Source organism: Nannobrachium achirus, assembly GCF_963921795.1.
Source record: "Nannobrachium achirus genome assembly, chromosome: 1".
NCBI lineage: Eukaryota > Metazoa > Chordata > Actinopteri > Myctophiformes > Myctophidae > Nannobrachium > Nannobrachium achirus.
In genome coordinates, this window is record NC_137810.1 from 84,070,939 (window position 1) to 84,090,767 (window position 19,829).

At 43.8% G+C, this 19,829-nt stretch overlaps 1 protein-coding gene across 2 annotated transcripts in view; it reads right to left on the reverse strand.

Moving 5' to 3' along the window:
• The window catches only part of LOC308281871 (neurotrypsin-like), a 52,895-nt gene that overhangs the window by 14,778 nt on the left and 18,288 nt on the right, over positions 1-19,829 (reverse strand). Inside the window, exon 5 of one of the 2 annotated variants that reach the window (XM_080722200.1) lies at positions 110-409. The exons of the other annotated variant lie outside the window; for it this stretch is intronic. Within the exon in view, the coding sequence (XP_080578326.1) occupies positions 110-409 (300 nt within the window). The remainder of the gene's footprint in view (positions 1-109; positions 410-19,829) is intronic. 2 annotated transcript variants of the gene reach the window in all.

Consider the following 19,829-nt stretch of genomic DNA (forward strand, 5'->3'; position numbering starts at 1 on the left):
GGACAAGATGAAGACTTAACATGAGAGCTAGAGAGAGCAGGATCTAGATAGATAGATAGATAGATAGATAGATAGATAGAGACAGAATATTGAATTCATTGTTTGCTACCTGAACAGATCACTTCGAGTCTGTCCCCAGAACTAACAGGCTGCATAGTTACACACTCCATCAGAGAAGCTTCAGAACCATTACAGGAAGATGTAATCCACCATACAGGTTGACGTTCAGAACCAGAAATCCATTTTGTGTCAATAGCAGGGCCACAGTTCAGGTGTTTACACACTACAGATGATGACCTCAGGTTCCAGTTAGACACAAGATCAGCCCCTGGTCTCCAATCTCCCTGGTGTTTCACTTCCAGTCTACCAGCACAGTTACTGGTTCCTCCCACCAACCTGACAAAAGACTCTGTACAGAGACAATGGAATATGTGGTACAAAGGTAAGATTACTCTTATTACAGTGTTAAATACATGGATGGATGGATGGATGGATGGATGGATAGATAGATAGATAGATAGACACAATTGGCTGCGTTTACATGGGCAGGTATATTCCACTTGTAATCAGAATGACTGCTCATTCAGAATGAAAATGCTCATGTAAACACCTCAGAATGGAATTGAATATCCATTCAGAATGAATTTTCATTCCAGTCTGGAGGGGTGGTATATACCGTAAAAAAAATAATAACACATTTTAATCATGGGCGGACTTTATGGGGGGGCAGGGGGTGCACTGCACCCCCCAGGCATTTCTGAGCATTTAGGGAAAAAAAGTAAGTCTCTAGCTCATACCTGTCAAGAGTTATGATTTGTAAAAATATCAATTTTTTAAGTTATTATTCACTGATATTCCCTTATTGTTCATTCATTATTGTCCTGCATCAAACAAAATGTTTTGTAGCCGTTTAGAAATTATAGCTGAGATTATCAAATGGTTTATTCTTATTGGCATTTCTTGTAAGCTGCAACTGTGTCAGTGTCGCCAATAATGAAAGTAGCTATTTTACTTAATAATGAACACAATTTGTAAAATGACACTGCTCTAACCACACATAATTGTACTTTTGTTTTATTTGGTACACTAGTGGTCTGGTGGACACAATGAATAACAGTAGTTGGATAGTGTGATAAGTTAGATGGCATGTTGCTGTTCAAGCCTGCCTCCCCTAGGGCAAATGGCAAAGTCCGCCTATGATTTTAATCGCACTTAGTTTTGCACCACAGAACCTTCAGTTTTGGGCATACCAATCATAGCTTGCACCAACCAAGAAGAGACAACAAACGCAAAGGGAGAAGTAGCTGATCAGAGCACTTTGCTTGGCCCAGTGGATGCGAATTTTAGATAAAAAAAACCTCACTCGTTGATTCACTCGTACAACCAAATGTGTTTTACTTGAAAGAAAATGCTTCTCAGGTCAAATACTTATATGCGATTAAACATGCGATTTACAAAGCCTCTGATTAATTAAGTGTGCCTGCCATACAATGTCAAAACACTTATTGTAATCCGCCATACTTGTGACTGCAATGCAATGGCAAAACACTTATTGTAATCCGCCATACTTAAAGGGGAAGACCACCCATTTTCAATATTGAACTATGTCATTAATATACCTTAGATGAGTTGTGTGGTAATTTAAAAAAAAGTTCCCCCTCTTCTCTGATGCCTAGAATTGGAGGATTGATTTTGGGGTTTGTATTGTAAAGTACAATGTGTGATGTCATCAAGTTGTGATTTGCAATACAAACCCCAAAAGCAATCCTCCAGTTCTAGTGAAATAAATGATTTTTATCCGAAAATCGGCGATCGTCTAACCTTCCCTAGTCACCGCTCGTCCATCGATAGCTCATGGCTGCTCTGACATGAAGCAGAGGTGACGTCATTGCCTTTCCTTCTTCATGCTTCCTTGACACCGTCTGTTTACTGTCTGGAGGATAACATGAGCATAGCTGGAGTGCTAAGGGCTAAGCTGGCCAAAATGGTCACATCGACTGTTCAGTCATTCTTGGATTATATGCATGGATTATTATGCGCACGGATCGCGCACGCGAAACGCACAGGGAGATCGATGCTCGGCCAAAACTACCACTCTATCCCAACGGAGATCCAGATAATCATGGTGAGCTAATGACCTGGGGGGGGGGGGGGGGGGGGGGGAAGAAAAAACAACGGTGCGGTCCAAGAAGGAGTGGTGGCGGGCTCATGTTTATAAACATAATATTATGTTTCAGATCACAATACAATAATAGAAATGTCACGGCTAATCTACCAACAACCATTCTATTTTGGCTGGCAAACTGTTAAAACACTCACATGACTATGGACTTTTTCCAGCCAAAAGGAACGAGCTGTAATTGATTAAGCCAAACCGCCTATGTATTCCTATTGGCTGGGCTTTAAACAGCCATTACTCCAGTTCACAGCATAGTACCGTCTTGAAACTTGGTGTCTGGACTTAAACGGCCAATAGGGACTTATTACTTAAGCCCCACCCCCTCTTAAGCCCCGCCCCTATCTTCCTATTGGCTGAGCTTTAAACAGCTATATCTCCAGTTTGCAGCATGGTACCGTCTCGAAACTCGCTGTGTGTACTTACATTGCTTACTCCTTCCTATTGGCTGGGCTTTAGACAGCCATATATCCACTTCCCAACACGTTACTGGTCTCAAACTCGGTGGGTGGTCCCACAGTCCCAACGGCTAACCGCTAATGCTAATGCTAACAAATGCTAAGGCTAACAAATGCTAATGCTAACAAATACTAATGCTAACACATGCTAATGTTACACACATGCTAATGCTAACAAATGATAATGCTAATAAATGCTAATGTTAACAAAGGCTAATGCTAATAAATGCTAACCAATGCTAATGCTAATGTTAACACATGCTAATGCTAACACATGATAATGCTAACAAATGCTAATGTTAACACATGCTAATGCTAATGCCAACAAATGCTAATGCTAACACATGCTAATGCTAACACATGCTAATGCTAACAAATGCCAATATTAAAATTGCTAATGCTAAAATTATAATGCTAGCTAATGTTAATGCTAAAATGCTAATGCTGGCTAATGTTTAAAATGCTAAAGCAAAGAAATCTAAGGATAATGCTAAAAATGCTAAAGCTAATGCTAATACAAATGCTAATGTTAAAGCTAATGATAAAAATGCTAATGTTAAACATTCTAATAATGATGTTAAGGTTAATGTTAATGCAAAAATGCTAATGCTAACACCAACCGCTATACAAGGTTGCACAAACGTAGCGAACTGCAGGCACACTTAAACTTTCGTAGAAAGGTTTACTGTGTCCTTGCATTAAAGTCTCAGTAGTTGGCGTTTTGGGCTCTGGGCTCTGAATGAACCGGTGTTGCCAAATAGCAAATATACAAGCTCACAATGTGTTGCAATGTGACACATTGTGAGCTTGCTGATCTGCTATTTTCAAATGTAAATGTAAAGTAGTAAAACTGAGCCTAATTGCTTCTATTGGGCTTCAATTTTCATAGACCTGGCCGATTGTTTCTTTGGCAAAATCTGGCAACAGACAATTCCATGTCACTTCCTTACTTGGGAAGAAGTGAAAAGATGTTTTTTGAAGCAGCACACAGAGAAAAACTCTCTAGCGCCCTGTGTAAAAGGCAACGGCAGCCTCCCTAGAGAGGGCCAGGAATAAGGTGAATATGAAATATTGTTTTAGGTTAGGGTTAGGCTTTCGATTTAGCACTCGTTTTTACACTCATAACATTTCCTGTATAGAAGTCAATGGATGATTACATTATCTGGCTTTAATAGATTAACATTAGAACACACTTCCAAAAATAAATTACTTGTTTTATTTTATTTATTTATTTATTTTTATTTTTCATTTAATATTATCAACAATAGGGAAAAAAGGCAGTTAGGCCCATCATAGGCAATATAGACTCATGTTCTGCAGGTGTGTGTGTGTGTGTGTGTGTGTGTGTGTGTGTGTGTGTGTGTGTGTGTGTGTGTGTGTGTGTGTGTGTGTGTGTGTTTTTGTGTGTGTGTGTGTGTGTGTGTGTGCGTGCGTGTGTGCGAGTGTGTGCGTGTGCATGTGCGTGTGTGTGTCTGTGCGTCTTTGCGTGTGTGCATGCTCATGCTAGTGTGCTCCTTACAGATGGTTTCTCACGTGTGGCAAGTGGAGCTCGTTTTTCTGTCCCTGTTGGGGGGGGGCATCTCTTTCTTTGCACCCCTCTGGCATCCCTTGTGGGTTGTTGGCAGTGTTGTAGTGGGGGGGGGGGGGGCACGGGGGGCACGTCGTGCCCACACTTCTCTCACGTCGCGCGCACATGCATTGACGCGCGTACACGAGTGATGTGCGGGCCGGCAGGCTGGCTGCTGGTCCGTGTCATCAAGTACCTACTGTACCGCAGACAGAGTGCAGAAGCCAGGCAAGTACAGAGCAGACCGTCCACCGATTGGTTGTAATATCGCCATGACAACCAACAACCAACCAACAAGCTGACTGCCCCTTCGGGCTATGGGATAAGACTCACTGACCAACCAACTACACAGTCTGTGTTTACTTCTTCAAACTTTAAGCGGTTCGTAGCCTGCAGCAGTTTGTTTGTTGTGAATTTTTGTGGTGCATTCTCATCAGCTGCTAAACGTGAGTAAATAAACATGTCTTATTCTTATTGGAGGGCTGGTTAGGTAAGACATAATGCCTATATTTACCCTATTATATTAAGCCTAAAACGGTTCTGTTATGCCGCCTTGCATTAACCGTGTGAAATAACTCTTGTGAAAAGTCTCTAGGAAATATTGATATTATATTACAGGTCGTTCTGACCTAGCCTAGTAAACGACCAACTTCCGTTCTCCAGGAGGATTCCAGAAGATTGGTCTAGCATGATCCACAGCAGAAACGTTTAGTGGGCGGGAGAAGGGGGCGGGCGCAGGAGCGCTGATAGACAACCCCTTCAGCCAATCACCGTATAGCTAGCTTACTGCTAGCTTGCTACTGTTAGCTTACTAGGAAGAATAGCAAGTACAATATCCACAACAACTGCAAACTGTTCGTTTTTATGGACTTTTCCAGATGAAATGAAAGGCAACAACATAATCTAAAGGTACAGTTAACACCAATTATACGTCTTGTGAATGTTATCAGTCCTTTGCAGGTTTGCATTTTACTATTTCAAGAACGTCTATATTTAGGGAATAGAATTACCAATTGTATTAGCATTGCTAGCTCCTTGACATGCTAGCGATATTTTCCTGTGGAACACCTTTTATTATAGGCCTAACCCTGTCCTTAATATCAATGTATAATAAACATATCAAAGTTACATTTTAAATGTAAACCACTACGATGTTTTATGCTGTGTTGTTGCTGTATAGTGGCCGTGCAGTTTTGATTGATTTGAATACTAATGGTGTGAGCAATAAGCTTGTCCCACCAGCCAATCTCTCCCAAAATTAGCATATAATTCGGTGTGAATGAGCCACTATAATGTCCCTTTTATAGGCTAACAAGGAATATAATATGCACTGTATATTTTACCCCTTGGTCGTTGTAGAAATGTAACGGTTAGCAACAACACTCAATGGTATTTATAATATGCACTGTACATTTACCCCTTGGTCTTTGTAGAAATGTAACGGTTAGCAACAACACTCAATGGTATTTATCTATAATATGCACTGTACATTTTACCCCTTCGTCTTTGTAGAAATGTAACGGTTAGCAACAACACTCAATGGTATTTATCTATAATATGCACTGTACATTTTACCCCTTGGTCTTTGTAGAAATGTAACGGTTAGCAACAACACTCAATTGTATTTATCTATAATATGCACTGTACATTTTACCCCTTGGTCTTTGTAGAAATGTAACGGTTAGCAACAACACTCAATGGTATTTATCTATTAACAGGTTAGACTTCATGGATCCTGGAGAGCACAATCTTCTTGCTGGAAGGCACTGCATGTTGGAGTCTGGACCCTCTGGCTGACATCCCCCTGCAAAACTGTTGATTTCATCACTATAATACCCACCACAAATACAAATCGCTTATAGCCTCCTTTTGAAACAATGTACCTTTTTTTGCAAACTGTTAATAAAGTATTCAAACACACATGGATGATAATGCCTTAATTATATTGTAATTTAAGAACCACAGGATTAGAGGTCAATTTCCTTTGTGCAGGTACATGTGTTTAAATGCATAAACTGTAGATATATGAACTACATTACCTGGGAATATTATTCACCATGGTATGTCATGTGAATGTGAATAGGCATGAAACTTTAGAAAAACAGCTGCAGTTTTAATAGGTATGGCTCCTAATGTAAATGTTTCACAGGTTGAGGACAAAAATGGACATCTTCGTTGTGAATGAAGGATTCTTATCACTGATATTTATTGAGACCATACAAATATTAAGACAATATTGTCAGATGGCAGCTGGTGCATCATGTGGAAACCCTTCCTGGCTCCTGATACAGACGTCTCTAGTCATCCAGCCACAACCTAGAGGAGAAATACAAAAAATATATACACATGAGTGTCATGATATATTTTTGGTAATCATCTTTTCAGATCCCCAATGTATCTCAAAAGTTTCACAAACGCTTTATATCAGTGTTTCAAATGTCAAGGTCTCCCCTTAACTGGCAGTTTATAAATGGAACCAAATGAACCCCTAATGGGTTCATTTGTATGTTGTTAAAGTTACAGACCTGTATGGGTCAATTTAGACCCCCCTAAAGGAACTCGCAGCTCGAGTCCCACTTTGAGAACCCGTTTTAGGTCTATATGGCTACAACATGGCTATGTTTTAATTCGTTGTAGGCCTATGTGACAATTCATTTATTTTCATTATATCTACAAAGAATAACGGCCCGTTCACGCCAATAATGTGTGAACGACCTTAGCCTTTGAATATTTGCATTTAGATTTTGTCAGATCTGTTGACATTGGCTACAAAGGATTCTCACCTTCCATGATAAATACAATGGGGAAAAAAATCGCTGTCATTAGCATTTGTTAGCTTCCATTCAGTACCACTTCATGTTCATAGTAGTACAGTGCTACACTGCTACCGAAACTACTTGCTAACATTAGCAAGACAACAAGATTGCAAAGCCATATAGTCTTGACTGTAGGCCTACCTTTCAAAATTAAATGTTGCCTTTCATCTGGAGAAACTCAACGGAGATGAAAAGATAACAGCCTTTCCATCAGTATTTCCAAGGTCCGCGGTCCACTAGTTGAGAAACACTTGTGCAGAAGACGGGCTCGCTTAGCAGTGACATCATAGACTCCACTCATTGGCCAACGTGTGCTGTCAATCACAGAGCCCCCGAGGGCTGACGCTGATTGGTCCGTCCGCCTTTTGAGGACTATAACCAGCCCACATTCCAATCATTCCAGACTCTCTTGCAAGAAACAAATGAAATGGTTTCTGGAAGAGGGGCGGGTACGAGGCTAGTTCTGACCCTGCAATTGGTTGAAATAGGCTCACCAGCTGTGCTGAAATGAGCATGATTGACACAGCAGATGGTAATAGAAGATTTGAGAATCGATGAATGAATTGGAAATATCAGTTGTGCAGCTATTTTGCATAGTTTAGCTGATGATCTGGTCATCAAATTAATGGTTGAGAATGAGAACCACTGGTCTATATCAAGGCTATTTCTGCCGCAGCGCAGACCCGTTTTAACCCACCGAAAACGTCACGTGATGTGCATGCACATTGACGCGCGTGCACGCACATTGACGCGTGTGCACGTGCGTGCGCCGGTGCGTGCCCACACTTCCAAATTTAGCACTACAACACTGGTTATTGGTGTGGGTGTAGCCTGAAGCTGTCTCATCAAACTGGCAGAGGCTTGGGTTCATGGCACCTGCTTGTGCCGTTCAATGTGGGGATTGACCAGAGACGTCCCCAGCTCCTCCAGAAAAAGCTTCCTCTTGTGAGATTTTCCGCTGTTCCATCCGGGATTTATTTCAGTCCACAGTATAAAAGCGTTGTATGCAGATACATCCAACATATTGTAAAAAACAACCATTGGCCACCTCTTGGTCTGCCGTTTGCATGAGTAAGTGCCAGTGACCTTGTCGAGATTTTCGACTCCTCCTTTGGTTCTGTCGTAATCCAGGATTACATCTGTCTTTTTGTCCTCCCCACTGCTCACAGCAGAATTCTTGTGGAGAGTGGACATCACTATGACATTTTTTTTTCTTTTTTGGAAAGTAAGACACAAGTGAGGTTTTCTGTAAATGCAAACTTTGAGGAGAGAAGAGCCCTGCCCTTTGTTTCAAGAAGCGCAGGAGGAAGCTCAGATTTGTTTCTCCTGACTGTGCCAACCATAGAGACACATGGGTGCCTACAAATTCACACCCCCTATTGTGACAGTGGCCCTACTTGATAAGCATAGGGATGTAGCTGACTACCTTTTAGAGGTACAGAGGTTTGTCAAATGGTGTGATGAAAACCACCTTGTTCTCAATGTTAGAAAGACACAGGAGATGGTGTTCGATCCTATGAGTGTTGGTGACCACAGGCCTGTGGTCATTCATGACTCAACCATCTCACAGGTCTCCTCATATAAATACATAAGTATTTGTATTGACAACTCACTAACATGGAATACACATGTGGACAGTCTCTGTAGTAAACTACAGCAAAGACTGCACTTTCTCCGCCGTCTGAGGGTCCACAGTGTTGACCAAAAGTTTATGTTGGTATTTTACCGAGCAGTCTTGGAAAGCCTGGTCAGATTTGGCATCACAGTTTGGTTTGGTAATCTCTCAGTGCAACTGAGGTCCAAATTGCTCAGATTGGTGCAGACTGCAGGGAAGATCATCGGAGTAGGACAACTCCCCTCTCTGCAGTCCATTTATGAGCAGACCATACTAAGACAGGCTCAAAAAATAGTGAGTGATGCTATCCATGTTTTACATGGATAATTTGTACTTCTGCCCTCTGGCAGAAGGTATAGTGAACCTATATGGCACTATATCAGGTTTAAAAAATCCTTCGTCCATGTGTCAACCAAAATGTTGAATGAGGCTCTGAAATAGAATTGATACTTTCTGTGCACTTGTGTATTTGTTGTGTCCCCCCTCTGTACTGTATGTATTTCTATTATTGCCATTGATGTTTTATGTGTGGCTGCAGTAGGGGTGAAAGCCCAAGAAAATAAAGTTTACCTTACCTTACCTTACCCCACTTAAGGTAAGGGTAAGGGAGAACGGTGCACTGCAGCTGCCAATGCAATCCCAATGAGAGGCATCGTGAAATAACACAATTTCAGTGGTTGGCTACTGAGGCCGTAGTGATTTTTTTTGTGCTCTAATAAAGTGTCCCATGAGTTTAATTTTGCTTTTTTAAAGTGGCATATCTGTCATCTTGATACACTACCTACACTATACTTTAATATACTTCATCAGTGAGTCAAAAGTGATAGCATTGGAAATCTTAAGTTTAAGTGGTCGCATGGTACACACGTCATGGACACATCCCTTGAGGTTTTCAATACCCAGATACGCTTGTCTCATGTATAATTAGGCTATTCATGTTTGGAAAATGATCGCATCTTGCTTCTTCCAAACGGAGTCTTGCAGGTTATTTTTGGAATAATACTAGTACCTGGAGAATCGACTCTGTAGTTGAAAAAGTTGGGATCATCAAAGTCGGCGCTCGTAAATGCATACCTGTAAAGACAGTGATGTCACTGAAAAGCGTCAGGTTCTCTGTCTGCCGTCTCCCCTCTTCTCTGTTAACATTATGGGTAACCCATTCAAGTGGCAAATTAAATGTGACACACATCATGTATTTAGAAAACAAGAAGATATGTTGGCTGAGTCAGTCCATACATTTGGAAACATATTTTTATTTAAATCAATATAGTCTTCAGTTCATGCAGGATTATTTTAATATTAGCCACTAATTCATTCAACTAACCACAGTTGAATTGCAATGACTTTCTATGGGCTGGCTTGCAGTACACTGTTCTCCCTTATCCGAAGTGGGGCCGCTGTCTCAATTGTGGGCGTGAATTTGTAGGCACCCGTCTGTCTCTATAGTCGACCTCTTCTTCAGCAGTTCTTGGCTGAGGTCATATGAGGTCATATGATGTGAAGTTGTCACATGTTATATTGTGCCCCCGAAGACCCTTTGTCATTTCAAGGACTACTCCCTTTAGCCTGATAAATCAGTCCACACATCACCACCCCCTGTTGGTGGGTGGTGTGTAGTGTGGACTGACACCGGAGATATTTTATTTTATTTCAAGCTCGCCCGAGGAGCGGGCGAATTGAATGGGCCAATCAGGGCTGTAGACTTGAGGCACGTGGTAGACTGGCATGTGTGGCCCCCTGGGGGCCACACATGGCCCCTGGGAGCCACACATGGCCCCTGGTGTGACTTTCCTCATGGCAGACCCCTGAACAGTGTTTGAGACACTTTGGGTGCATAATGGGGCAACAGTGTGCATAATGGGGCAAGTGCGCCTATGGCACCCAGAGGCCCCTGGGGGCCACACATGGCCCCTGGGAGCCACACATGGCCCCTGGTGTGACTATCTTCATGGCAGACCCCTGGAACAGTGTTTGAGACAAGTTTGGTGCATAATGGGGCAACAGTGTGCCTATGGCACCCAGAGGCCCCTGGGGGCCACACATGGCCCCTGGGAGCCACACATTGCCCCTGGTGTGACTTTCCTCATGGCCGACCCCTGAACAGTGTTTGAGACACTTTTGGTGCATAATGGGGAAACAGTGTGCATAATGGGGCAACAGTGCGCCTATGGCACCCAGAGGCCCCTGGGGGCCACACATGACCCTTGGGAGCCACACATGGCCCCTGGTGTTACTATCTTCATGACAGACCCCTGGAACAGTCTTTGAGAGAAGTTTGGTGCATAATGGGGCAACAGTGCGTCTATGGCACCCAGAGGCCCCTGGGGGCCACACATGGCCCCTTGGGGCCACACATGGCCCCTAGTTTGACTATCCTCATGTAGGGTTGGGACCCGAAACCGGTTCTTTTTAGGACCTGGTTCCATGATAGCGGGTCCAGAACCGGGTCAATCATTTTTGCCGGTCCGATTCTCTTAACGGGTCTCATCACCGCATCGCGGTAAAAGAAAAACACTAGCGATTAGCGAATCGCAAAGGCCGCGATTTTCTGCAAAGTAGACTTCCCAAGCAAAATGGAGACGTTTTAATTTTTGAAATCCCTTCATAATTGACTGTGCAATGATCAAATCAAACCGTGGTGTCTGTCCTTAAATCCTTGTGCATTGATTAAAAGCTGCCATTTGTCCTAAGCTGAAAGTGAAAGTAACTTCTGTGCAACGGTGGCTCCCCCTCCTCGTCCCCCGCACACATGTGAAGTGAAACCTTTGGTGTGTGTCTTAGGGTGCTTTTTTTTGCCTTGATAAAACTTAAGCAAGGCAGCGACATACAGTACTTTCTTCCTTGACAATAATGAGAGGCAGACAATACCATCTTATATTTACAATTGGCTTAAAGCCGCATCCCACTTCCAAGCGGTAGGTAGGGAGAACGTCCGATGTAGGTAGAGCGTAGGGAATAAAACCGCCCATAACTCTATCATTGGCCCCCCGTTGCCATGGTGACCGCCGTCCATTGGCTCGTATTCCCAGCTATGGGACCGGCGGATCCAATTTCAACCGAGGGGGGCGTAGCCAGAACACACACACACACACACACACACACACACACACACACACACACACACACACACACACAAAAATAGCTAATAGTTAGCTCACAACTTTCCACTTTTCTCTTTCACCTCAATCGCAGTAACATCCGTATACACCACGTCATCGCATCACCAATACGTTTTATTTATTATTATTATTATTTTTTTTTCCAATTTTTTTTTCTCAAAATTTTTTTTTTCTCTAATTTTTTTTTTTGAGAAATTTATTTTTTCTCAAAACATTTTTTTATCTCAATTTTTTTTTTCTCAAAAAATTTTATTTTCTCAAAAAAAAAATTTCTCAAAAAAATTTTTTTCTCAAAATTTTTTTTCTCAAATTTTTTTTTTCTCAAAACATTTTTTTTTCTCAAAAATTTTTTTTTGAGAAATTTTTTTCTCAAAAATTTTTTTTTCTCAAAAAATTTTTTTTTCTCAATTTTTTTTTCTCAAAACATCTTTTTTTCTCAAAACATTTTTTTTTCTCAAAATTTTTTTTCTCTCAAAAATTTTTTTTTTCTCAAAAAACTTACTTTTTTTCCTCAAAAAACATTTTTTTTCTCAAAAAACATTTTTTTCTCAAAAAAAAACATCAGATCGTGGCCACCCTGTACCTCAGGGATTTGTTTTCGACGAATATTTACTCCTATAGACGCAACGCGACGACCTAGAGGGGAGGCCGGCGTAGCCGGCCGACCTTCTAGTTACTGACATTTTGCTGAATATAAAAACGTTTTATATTGCTAATAAGCAAAGTAAAAGGGAATCTTTTGGAAACTTTATGGGTCTGTAACTCAGTGAATAAATGGAACCAAATGGACCTGTTCCATTTTTACTCTAATATTTTAACATTTAATATAAATTGGGGTCCCAGTGATATAAATATAATTAAATGGGTATCTGTAGCCTAGTGTATTTAGAAATCCTAGTTCTAAGTTCAAACTAAGCCATATTGTAAAATAAATATAAGAAATAGGCAAACATTTTGAAAATAGCCGATCTACAAGCTCACAGCGCTCAAACACATTTTATTGAGGACTCATAAAACTTTTCTGGGACCCGGGACCCATTACATTGAAAACCTATTAACATCACTGCTAACTACTGTTTGAACGCCCATTAGGCTTATGTAAACAACTACTGTTAAATGGTCTCAATCGTTCATGTTTTATTTAGGAAAAAAAATCATAAAAAAAAAACATGTTGGACTCATGCATACAGCCAGACTACCTAACCGAACAGTGTTCAAGCCAAGTGAAATGGGTGCAGTAATTTAATAAAGCTGATTTTCCATGGTTTAAGTTGTGTGTATTATGTAATTGTATAATGGATGATAGAAAATATGAAAAAATATATATATTGGAACCGTTAAGAGAACCGTTAGGAACCGGAATCGTTAAGAGGGAATCGCTAAGGACTCGGAATCGTTAAAATCCTAACGAGTCCCAACCCTATCCTCATGGCAGACCCCTGAACAATGTTTGAGACAATTCTGGTGCATTATGGGGCACCATCTTGGATCACGTGGTCTAAACACGCTGCCCAATGGATTTATCTGTTTCTGCAAACAAAGGGCTATGTCACTTGTCTGTTTTTGCTACAAAACCTGATCTTTGAGGGCGTTTAGAATGGGATTTATCTGCCTTAACAACAAAATTGATTTTATATTCTAATAAAACTCTAACTTAACGGTTATTTACAATAGTCATCTCATTTTTTTCCAAAATGGCTTTTATCTGTTTTTGCAAATGAACTCTTCATATATATATATATATATATATGATACAGTATATATATTCTGTCTGTCCTATAGATCGCCTGTGTAGAGCCAAGGGCTACTGAACGGTGTGTTTAGGTCTAACTGGCCTTTAGCTGTGCCTCATGCAAGGGACCGATGCCCGTCGGGGATGGGCACTGTGTTTGTATTCGTTGTTTGGGAGTGGACCATGCACGTGTAGCAGTAACAGATCCCATGCGCTGCCAGGCCTGCTACCTGCTTGGGGAAAGGTTGTGCGCGGCCCGGTTAGAGGCTGTGGAAAATATGTCCCCACCAGATGACGACCGCCTTCCTCCATCCGGGACGGTGCGGCGTCACCCCTCACCTCCGGGTGAGGTGGATTTTTGGCAGATTCCCCATGGGGGTGGGGGTTCCCGGCATCGCACGGGACATACCCACCGGGGAACGCCTTTGGCTGCTTTGGGGGCTCCGCCTTCCAAACGCCGTAAAGGCGATGAGCTGGACACGCTTGAGCGTAGAGCACGAGACCTACGCCAAGAAGTAGACTCTCTGGATGTTGGCGATGAGGAGGATGTTCTCTCCATTCACGTCCCAGATGATTTGGCTTTGGAGGAGATCGCTTCTGTTTACCAGGACGAACCTTCCGTTGCTGGTTCAGAGGCCCCCTCTCATGCTGACTCTGCTGGCTCAGATGAGCCGCCGTCAGCATCTGAGGCTCTGCGCCTCCTCCTGGAGAGGGTAGCGGCTTCTCTGAGCCTTGAATTGCCGGATCCTGAAGGCGACAAAGTACAGATCCCTATTTGTCCCCAGTTCGCGGTTGCATTCCGCGAGAGCTGGGCGAGGATGCAGACCACTTCTGCCTCTCGGAAGCGCTTCCACCCCTCCATGGAGACTGCTCCATGGACACACATGGCCGACCAGGACTCCATGGGGATTGCCGCATACCCTGCTATGGATCATGTAGTGGCAGCTACCTTCCTCACTGATGGTGAGATCATAGGTAGCAAGGGCCCGCAGCTACGACCTGGTCTTGATAAGACCAGTGACCAGCTCCTTAGCAGCACCTTTGGTGTCGTTGCTACCATGGCTCGCCTTAATAATGCGGCCATGCTGCTGGGCTCCTACTTGGCGCACTTGATCCCTACACTCCAAGGTGGCACCCAGAGCCAGATGGACGAGGCAGTGGAGGTGTCCAGGCTGCTCGGCCTTCTGCAGTCGGAGTTGGTGCCAGCCAGTGGCCTCAGTGGTGGTGTCACGCCGCCATCTCTGGGCAAACCAGTCAAAGAAGCTGCCTGAACACGTGAAAAGTCTTTCTGTGAGCTCCCCTTCACGCCGGGTATTACCTTTGGCAGAGGGGTGGATGACATTCTACGTCAGACAGAGAGTCTGCGCAGGGACAGGGAGGTCCTAGAGAAGTTCACAGGTGACACACGCTCCAAGAAGCTGTGGTCACATCCGGGCCAAGGACTCTCTGCTCACATGCAGCAGCGCCTTGGTCCTGTCTATCATAAGCCCCACCAGGCCCAGCCCAAGTTCCAAGCCCAGCCCCAGGGGCAGTGGCAAGGGGGCCAAGGACGGGGGAAGAAACACCACAAAGGGCACAAGGGGCGTGGAGGCCCCTCTGCCAGACAGGGTCAATCCTCAGGGAAGAACCCCGGCCGCGGGCAGTCTACTTGACTGCCAAGCGGCCGACTTCGGGCGCTTCTCCCAGGCCCAAAGGGCAAACCGGGAGGTTCTCGTTGACGAGTCCTCCGGGCCTCTGACGTTGCTTTATGCTTTCCCCCCGTTTCCTCTGATCCAGGCGACGCTGGACAGGGTCGAGGAGTGGGGTCATCAGTCGCTCCTTATAGCCCCATTGTGGCCGAGACACCCTTGGTTCAGGATGCTGCTGTCTCTGGTCTCGGGGAGGCCGTGGAAGTTGCCTCTGAGGCCCGACCTGCTGTCGCAAGCTCGGGGAACCCTTTGGCATCCACGTCCCGATCGCCTCCAGCTATGGGCTTGGCCCCTGAGAGGCGCAGGTGGTCAGGTTTAGGACTGGGGGAGGGGGTTATGCGTACATTGGCAAGTTCTAGAGCCCCCTCTACTGTTGCGTCGTACCGGGATAAGTGGTGCCTGTTCTGCACTTGGTGCGGGACCCAGGGCTCCGATCCTGAACGCTGTGAAGCACAGGTGGTAGTGCGGTTTCTTCAGTCACTACTGGATAAAGGTAGGGCGGCCAACACACTAAAGGTGTATGTTGCCGCTATCGCTGCGTGCCATTCTGACAGACAGCTGGGTAAGAACGAGCTGGTGTTAGATTTCATGAAGGGAGTGCGGCGCCTCCACCCAGTGAGAGCCCCTCAGGTTCCCGTTTGGGACCTTAGTTTGGTGGTCTCTGCGCTCGAGCAGCCTCCATTTGAGCCCCTGGGGACTGCTTCTCTCCGTCACCTTTCCTGGAAGGTGGCGTTTCTGTTGGCAGTCACCTCCGCTAAGAGGGTCGGTGAGCTCCATGCACTCTCTATGAGTGAGGAGTGTCTGAGGATGAGGCCTGACAAGTCAGGTGTCACCTTGCGTCCCAATCCCTATTTTCTGCCAAAGGTTCTGTCCGTGGAACATGTGAACCGACGGTGGACGGTTCACATGTCCCACGGTTTGGGTGATACTCCGCACGTCCTGTGCCCGGTAAGGGCTTTGGACGCTTACATCGTGAGAACAAGGGCGATCAGGCTGACTGATCAGCTCTTTGTCTGCTATGGGGATAAAGTCCTAGGTCAAAGGCTCTCAAAGCAGAGACTCTCACATTGGCTTGTTGACACCATTGCCTGTGCGTACAACTTGGCTGGACAGACTATGTCGTCCACGGTAGTGGCAATCCATTCGGCATGTGGCCACCTCTTGGGCACAGCTTAAGGGGGTTCCCCTGTCTGAGATCTGTGCCTCAGCCAGTTGGACATCGCCTGGTACCTTCACCAGGTTCTACCGTGTCAATGTAGTACCTGAGAATCGGGTGGAACGAGCTGTCCTGGAGGTTTTCTCTGCTCCGGCGGAGACAGTGGGCACCTCTTTGTGAGTTGGACTTGGAGCGGGCCGCTCCCACGGGGAGGGCTTGAGCTCTTAGTTTTATTTTGTTAATTTTATTTTGATAGATCACCAACTGATCTGGTAGTGTACTATCATATATTGGAGTGATCCGATATAGTGCTACATAACGAAGGTTACGTCTGTAACCACGGTTATGTGAGCGATTGGATCACTCCAATCTGGTTACGGAGATCTATCGCGCCTCGGAAAGGGTACGAGGAAGAAGGAAGTAACGCGCGGGGCAAAGTGCATGCGGAGGCTCCGCCTCTCACGCGTCACTTCCCGTACTTTATGCACGGGAATCATCGCTAAGTCTGCTCGTAGCTCCGCCTAGTGGAGGAACTATCATATATTGGAGTGATCCAATCGCTCACATAACCGTGGTTACAGACGTAACCTTCGTTCTCTCACAAATACCTTCCAACAAAAAACGAAACACACGTCAACTAAGGAATGTGATAAAAAGTAGATTTTCAACTCGGCTCATCTTGACTCTTTTTAAAAAAATAATAATAAATAAATGTTTTAATGTTTTGTTCAAAAAACGCTATGAACGTTAATGTTTTCCAAATGGGAGAGGAACAGTTTGTTTGTCTCATAGAGTTTGTTTTTGCATGTCTGAACTAGAGCACGCGGACTGTTTTTTTTTTTTCTTCTTTTTTTACCTCCTGCTTGTGCATGCTTGAAACAGGGGTGTAGTTTTCCCGTTTTAAAATGAAGCAACAAGCAACTAAAAGTTCTTATGATTGGCCGCTAGTTGCGCTGTTCTGGCACCAGAAGCAACATGTTCTCCATAGGATTCCATTCTATTCCCCCAAACGTTTACAATTGATTTTCTTACCTTAATAAACATTGTCATAAATACTTTATGGTTCCTGTCGGTAGTTTAAAGCCTTGTTTCAATCACCATGATATGCGAAAATATGGTCCAATTATTGTTATATTTGATGTTATAGCAGGGTATGCTGTAGGAGGGGCTTATGATCATAGGCTTGTGGTGATTCTTCTTTGTGTGCTTTATTTTCGGCAAGCTCAAGACAATGTCCCATGTATCCCTGCGATTTAACGTTCGAGACGTTATCATTTCTACCAATGAACCTTGATTTCTACAATGATGGCGTCACCCATACAACGCCCTAAAAAGGTTCGGGAGTGCTCCCCGACCCGAAATTATTTAGGTTCGGGGGGAGTTCATCCATACTTTCTTAACGGCTAGTGCCGAAGTTGCTTGTAAATATTGGAGGTCCGTGGCATGACAACGTTTGTGACCGATGAATGAGCATTGCAGGACGGATATGACTTGCCCTCGCGCTGCACGCTGAATGACTGGAGGTCCAGGACGGTCCAGTGAGTGAGTAGCAGCACCAGCGGGGTCTCCTCTCTCTCTCTCTCACACTCACAAACGCTCGATCAAAAACATTTAATCTACAAGCTCACATTATAGACGTGCCGCCTCCCTTGCTGCATGCATGTCATCACCATCACACAGTCACAACTCGTCGTGGAAAACCTATCAACACGGAACACTAGCAAATAGCAATAAGCAAAGATGTGTTTAAGCTCTTCTTCTGTCTTTAAAACGGTCGGCGACGCGTTAGCGATACACGCAGCAAAGGTGTGTGTGTGTGTGTGTGTGTGTGTGTGTGTGTGTGTGTGTGTGTGTGTGTGTCACTGTGTCTGTCGCGCGCGCGCCTCCCAGTCCACCAGCCAGAGTGAGAGCCAGCTGACTTGTGTCCGCTCTGCGAAGCCCAATACACGGCCACACAAGCATTTGGAAGTCGGCGTGTCTCCCTCCCAAACAACCGCTGTTTCCTTGGATTCACAGCCGAGAATATGAACGTGAAGCCGGGCTGAATGAATGAGAAGACACCGCTGAGTACCGAAATTAAGTCGGAGGTCACAACATTTCGTCAGCACCGTAGAGCCGAATTTAGTCGGTTGATGCCCCCCTGAACCGGGGGATGCGAACCATATTTGGGTTTGCCTAGTGCCGAACCGAAATTAGTTAGGCTCCTTATAACGGTATGAATCGACCCTTACTGTTATGCTATTATTATGTATTTGTCATCGGGAAGGAGAGCACAGTCTGACGCAAACGTAAACCTTGTTAGTTAGGTTAGGCTGCTGTAGCCTCTCTCCTATAGTACCACATCAATTCAGCATGGAATTGTGAAAAAAGATAAATCTAATAAATTGAGTACAAAGGACCCCAATGTAAACAAGCCATAGTGCTTTACTGGGTTTAATTCCTATTGTAGATCTTTTATCTGAACTGTACTGTCCTGTACTTTTCCTCTGCAAACTTCTAATAAAGTATTCAATCAATCAATCAATCAATCAATCAATCAATCAATGTATACAACATATTTTTGTTTAGGGCTTTGATACAATTCTAAACTTGAAGGCTGAAGTTGTGGTGCAAACTCTATCAGTGCCAAGGGCCAAAATGGCCCCAAGGTATTTTGTGCCAGGATTTTGTTTTTCTTTACTGTGAAATGAAAAGATATATATTTTTTTCTCACAGAAACAGACACAGTTGTTGTGATTCAGTGGCAAAGACGTCATTGGCACATGGGGACCTTTGAAAAAAGCAGTCATGAGACGTCATTGGCACTGAATGAGTTTTTAACCCTTAAGTTCTGTTCGGGTCATTTTGACCCGTTTTACATTTTCATTTGATAAAAAAAGGTAGAAGTTTACATTTGTTCCACCTGAAACTCACTGGCCTTAAAGATTCTTCTGAGATGAACGTGTAAAAAAAATATTTTTGCACTACACCCATGCTACACCCCTCTCATATTTTTTGAACCTTAAGTGCTGTTCGGGTCATTTTGACCCGGAAGCACACAATTATGCAGAGAAATACACAGTATTGTGCCAAAACACAGACACACAGCCCCCCCCCCCCTTCTAACACCCCCCTTCCGAAGCCCCCCTGTCTGATTTTTATTTTTTCCTATAAGCATGAGCAATATTGCCCAGTATTAAATGAAGTAGTTTTTTTACATGAATTCCAGCTAAATCAGTAAAAACGCCTAGCTCGTTCAGTGTTTAATGTGATATAGCAAAGCAGAAATGCAAACATTTACCATATATATCATATGAATTGTTTGGTATTGAGTCAAAGTCAATGTATCATGATGATTTGTTAAGTTCAAATTTATATTAGTGTTGTTTTTTTTAAACCAAATATCTCCCGGGTCAAAATGAACAGAACGAAGGTGTAGTGAATCTGAACAGAACTTAGGACAGCGCATCTCAACTATGCAGCAAAACAAAAGGGTAAACATTTTAAGTCGACCATAAATGGC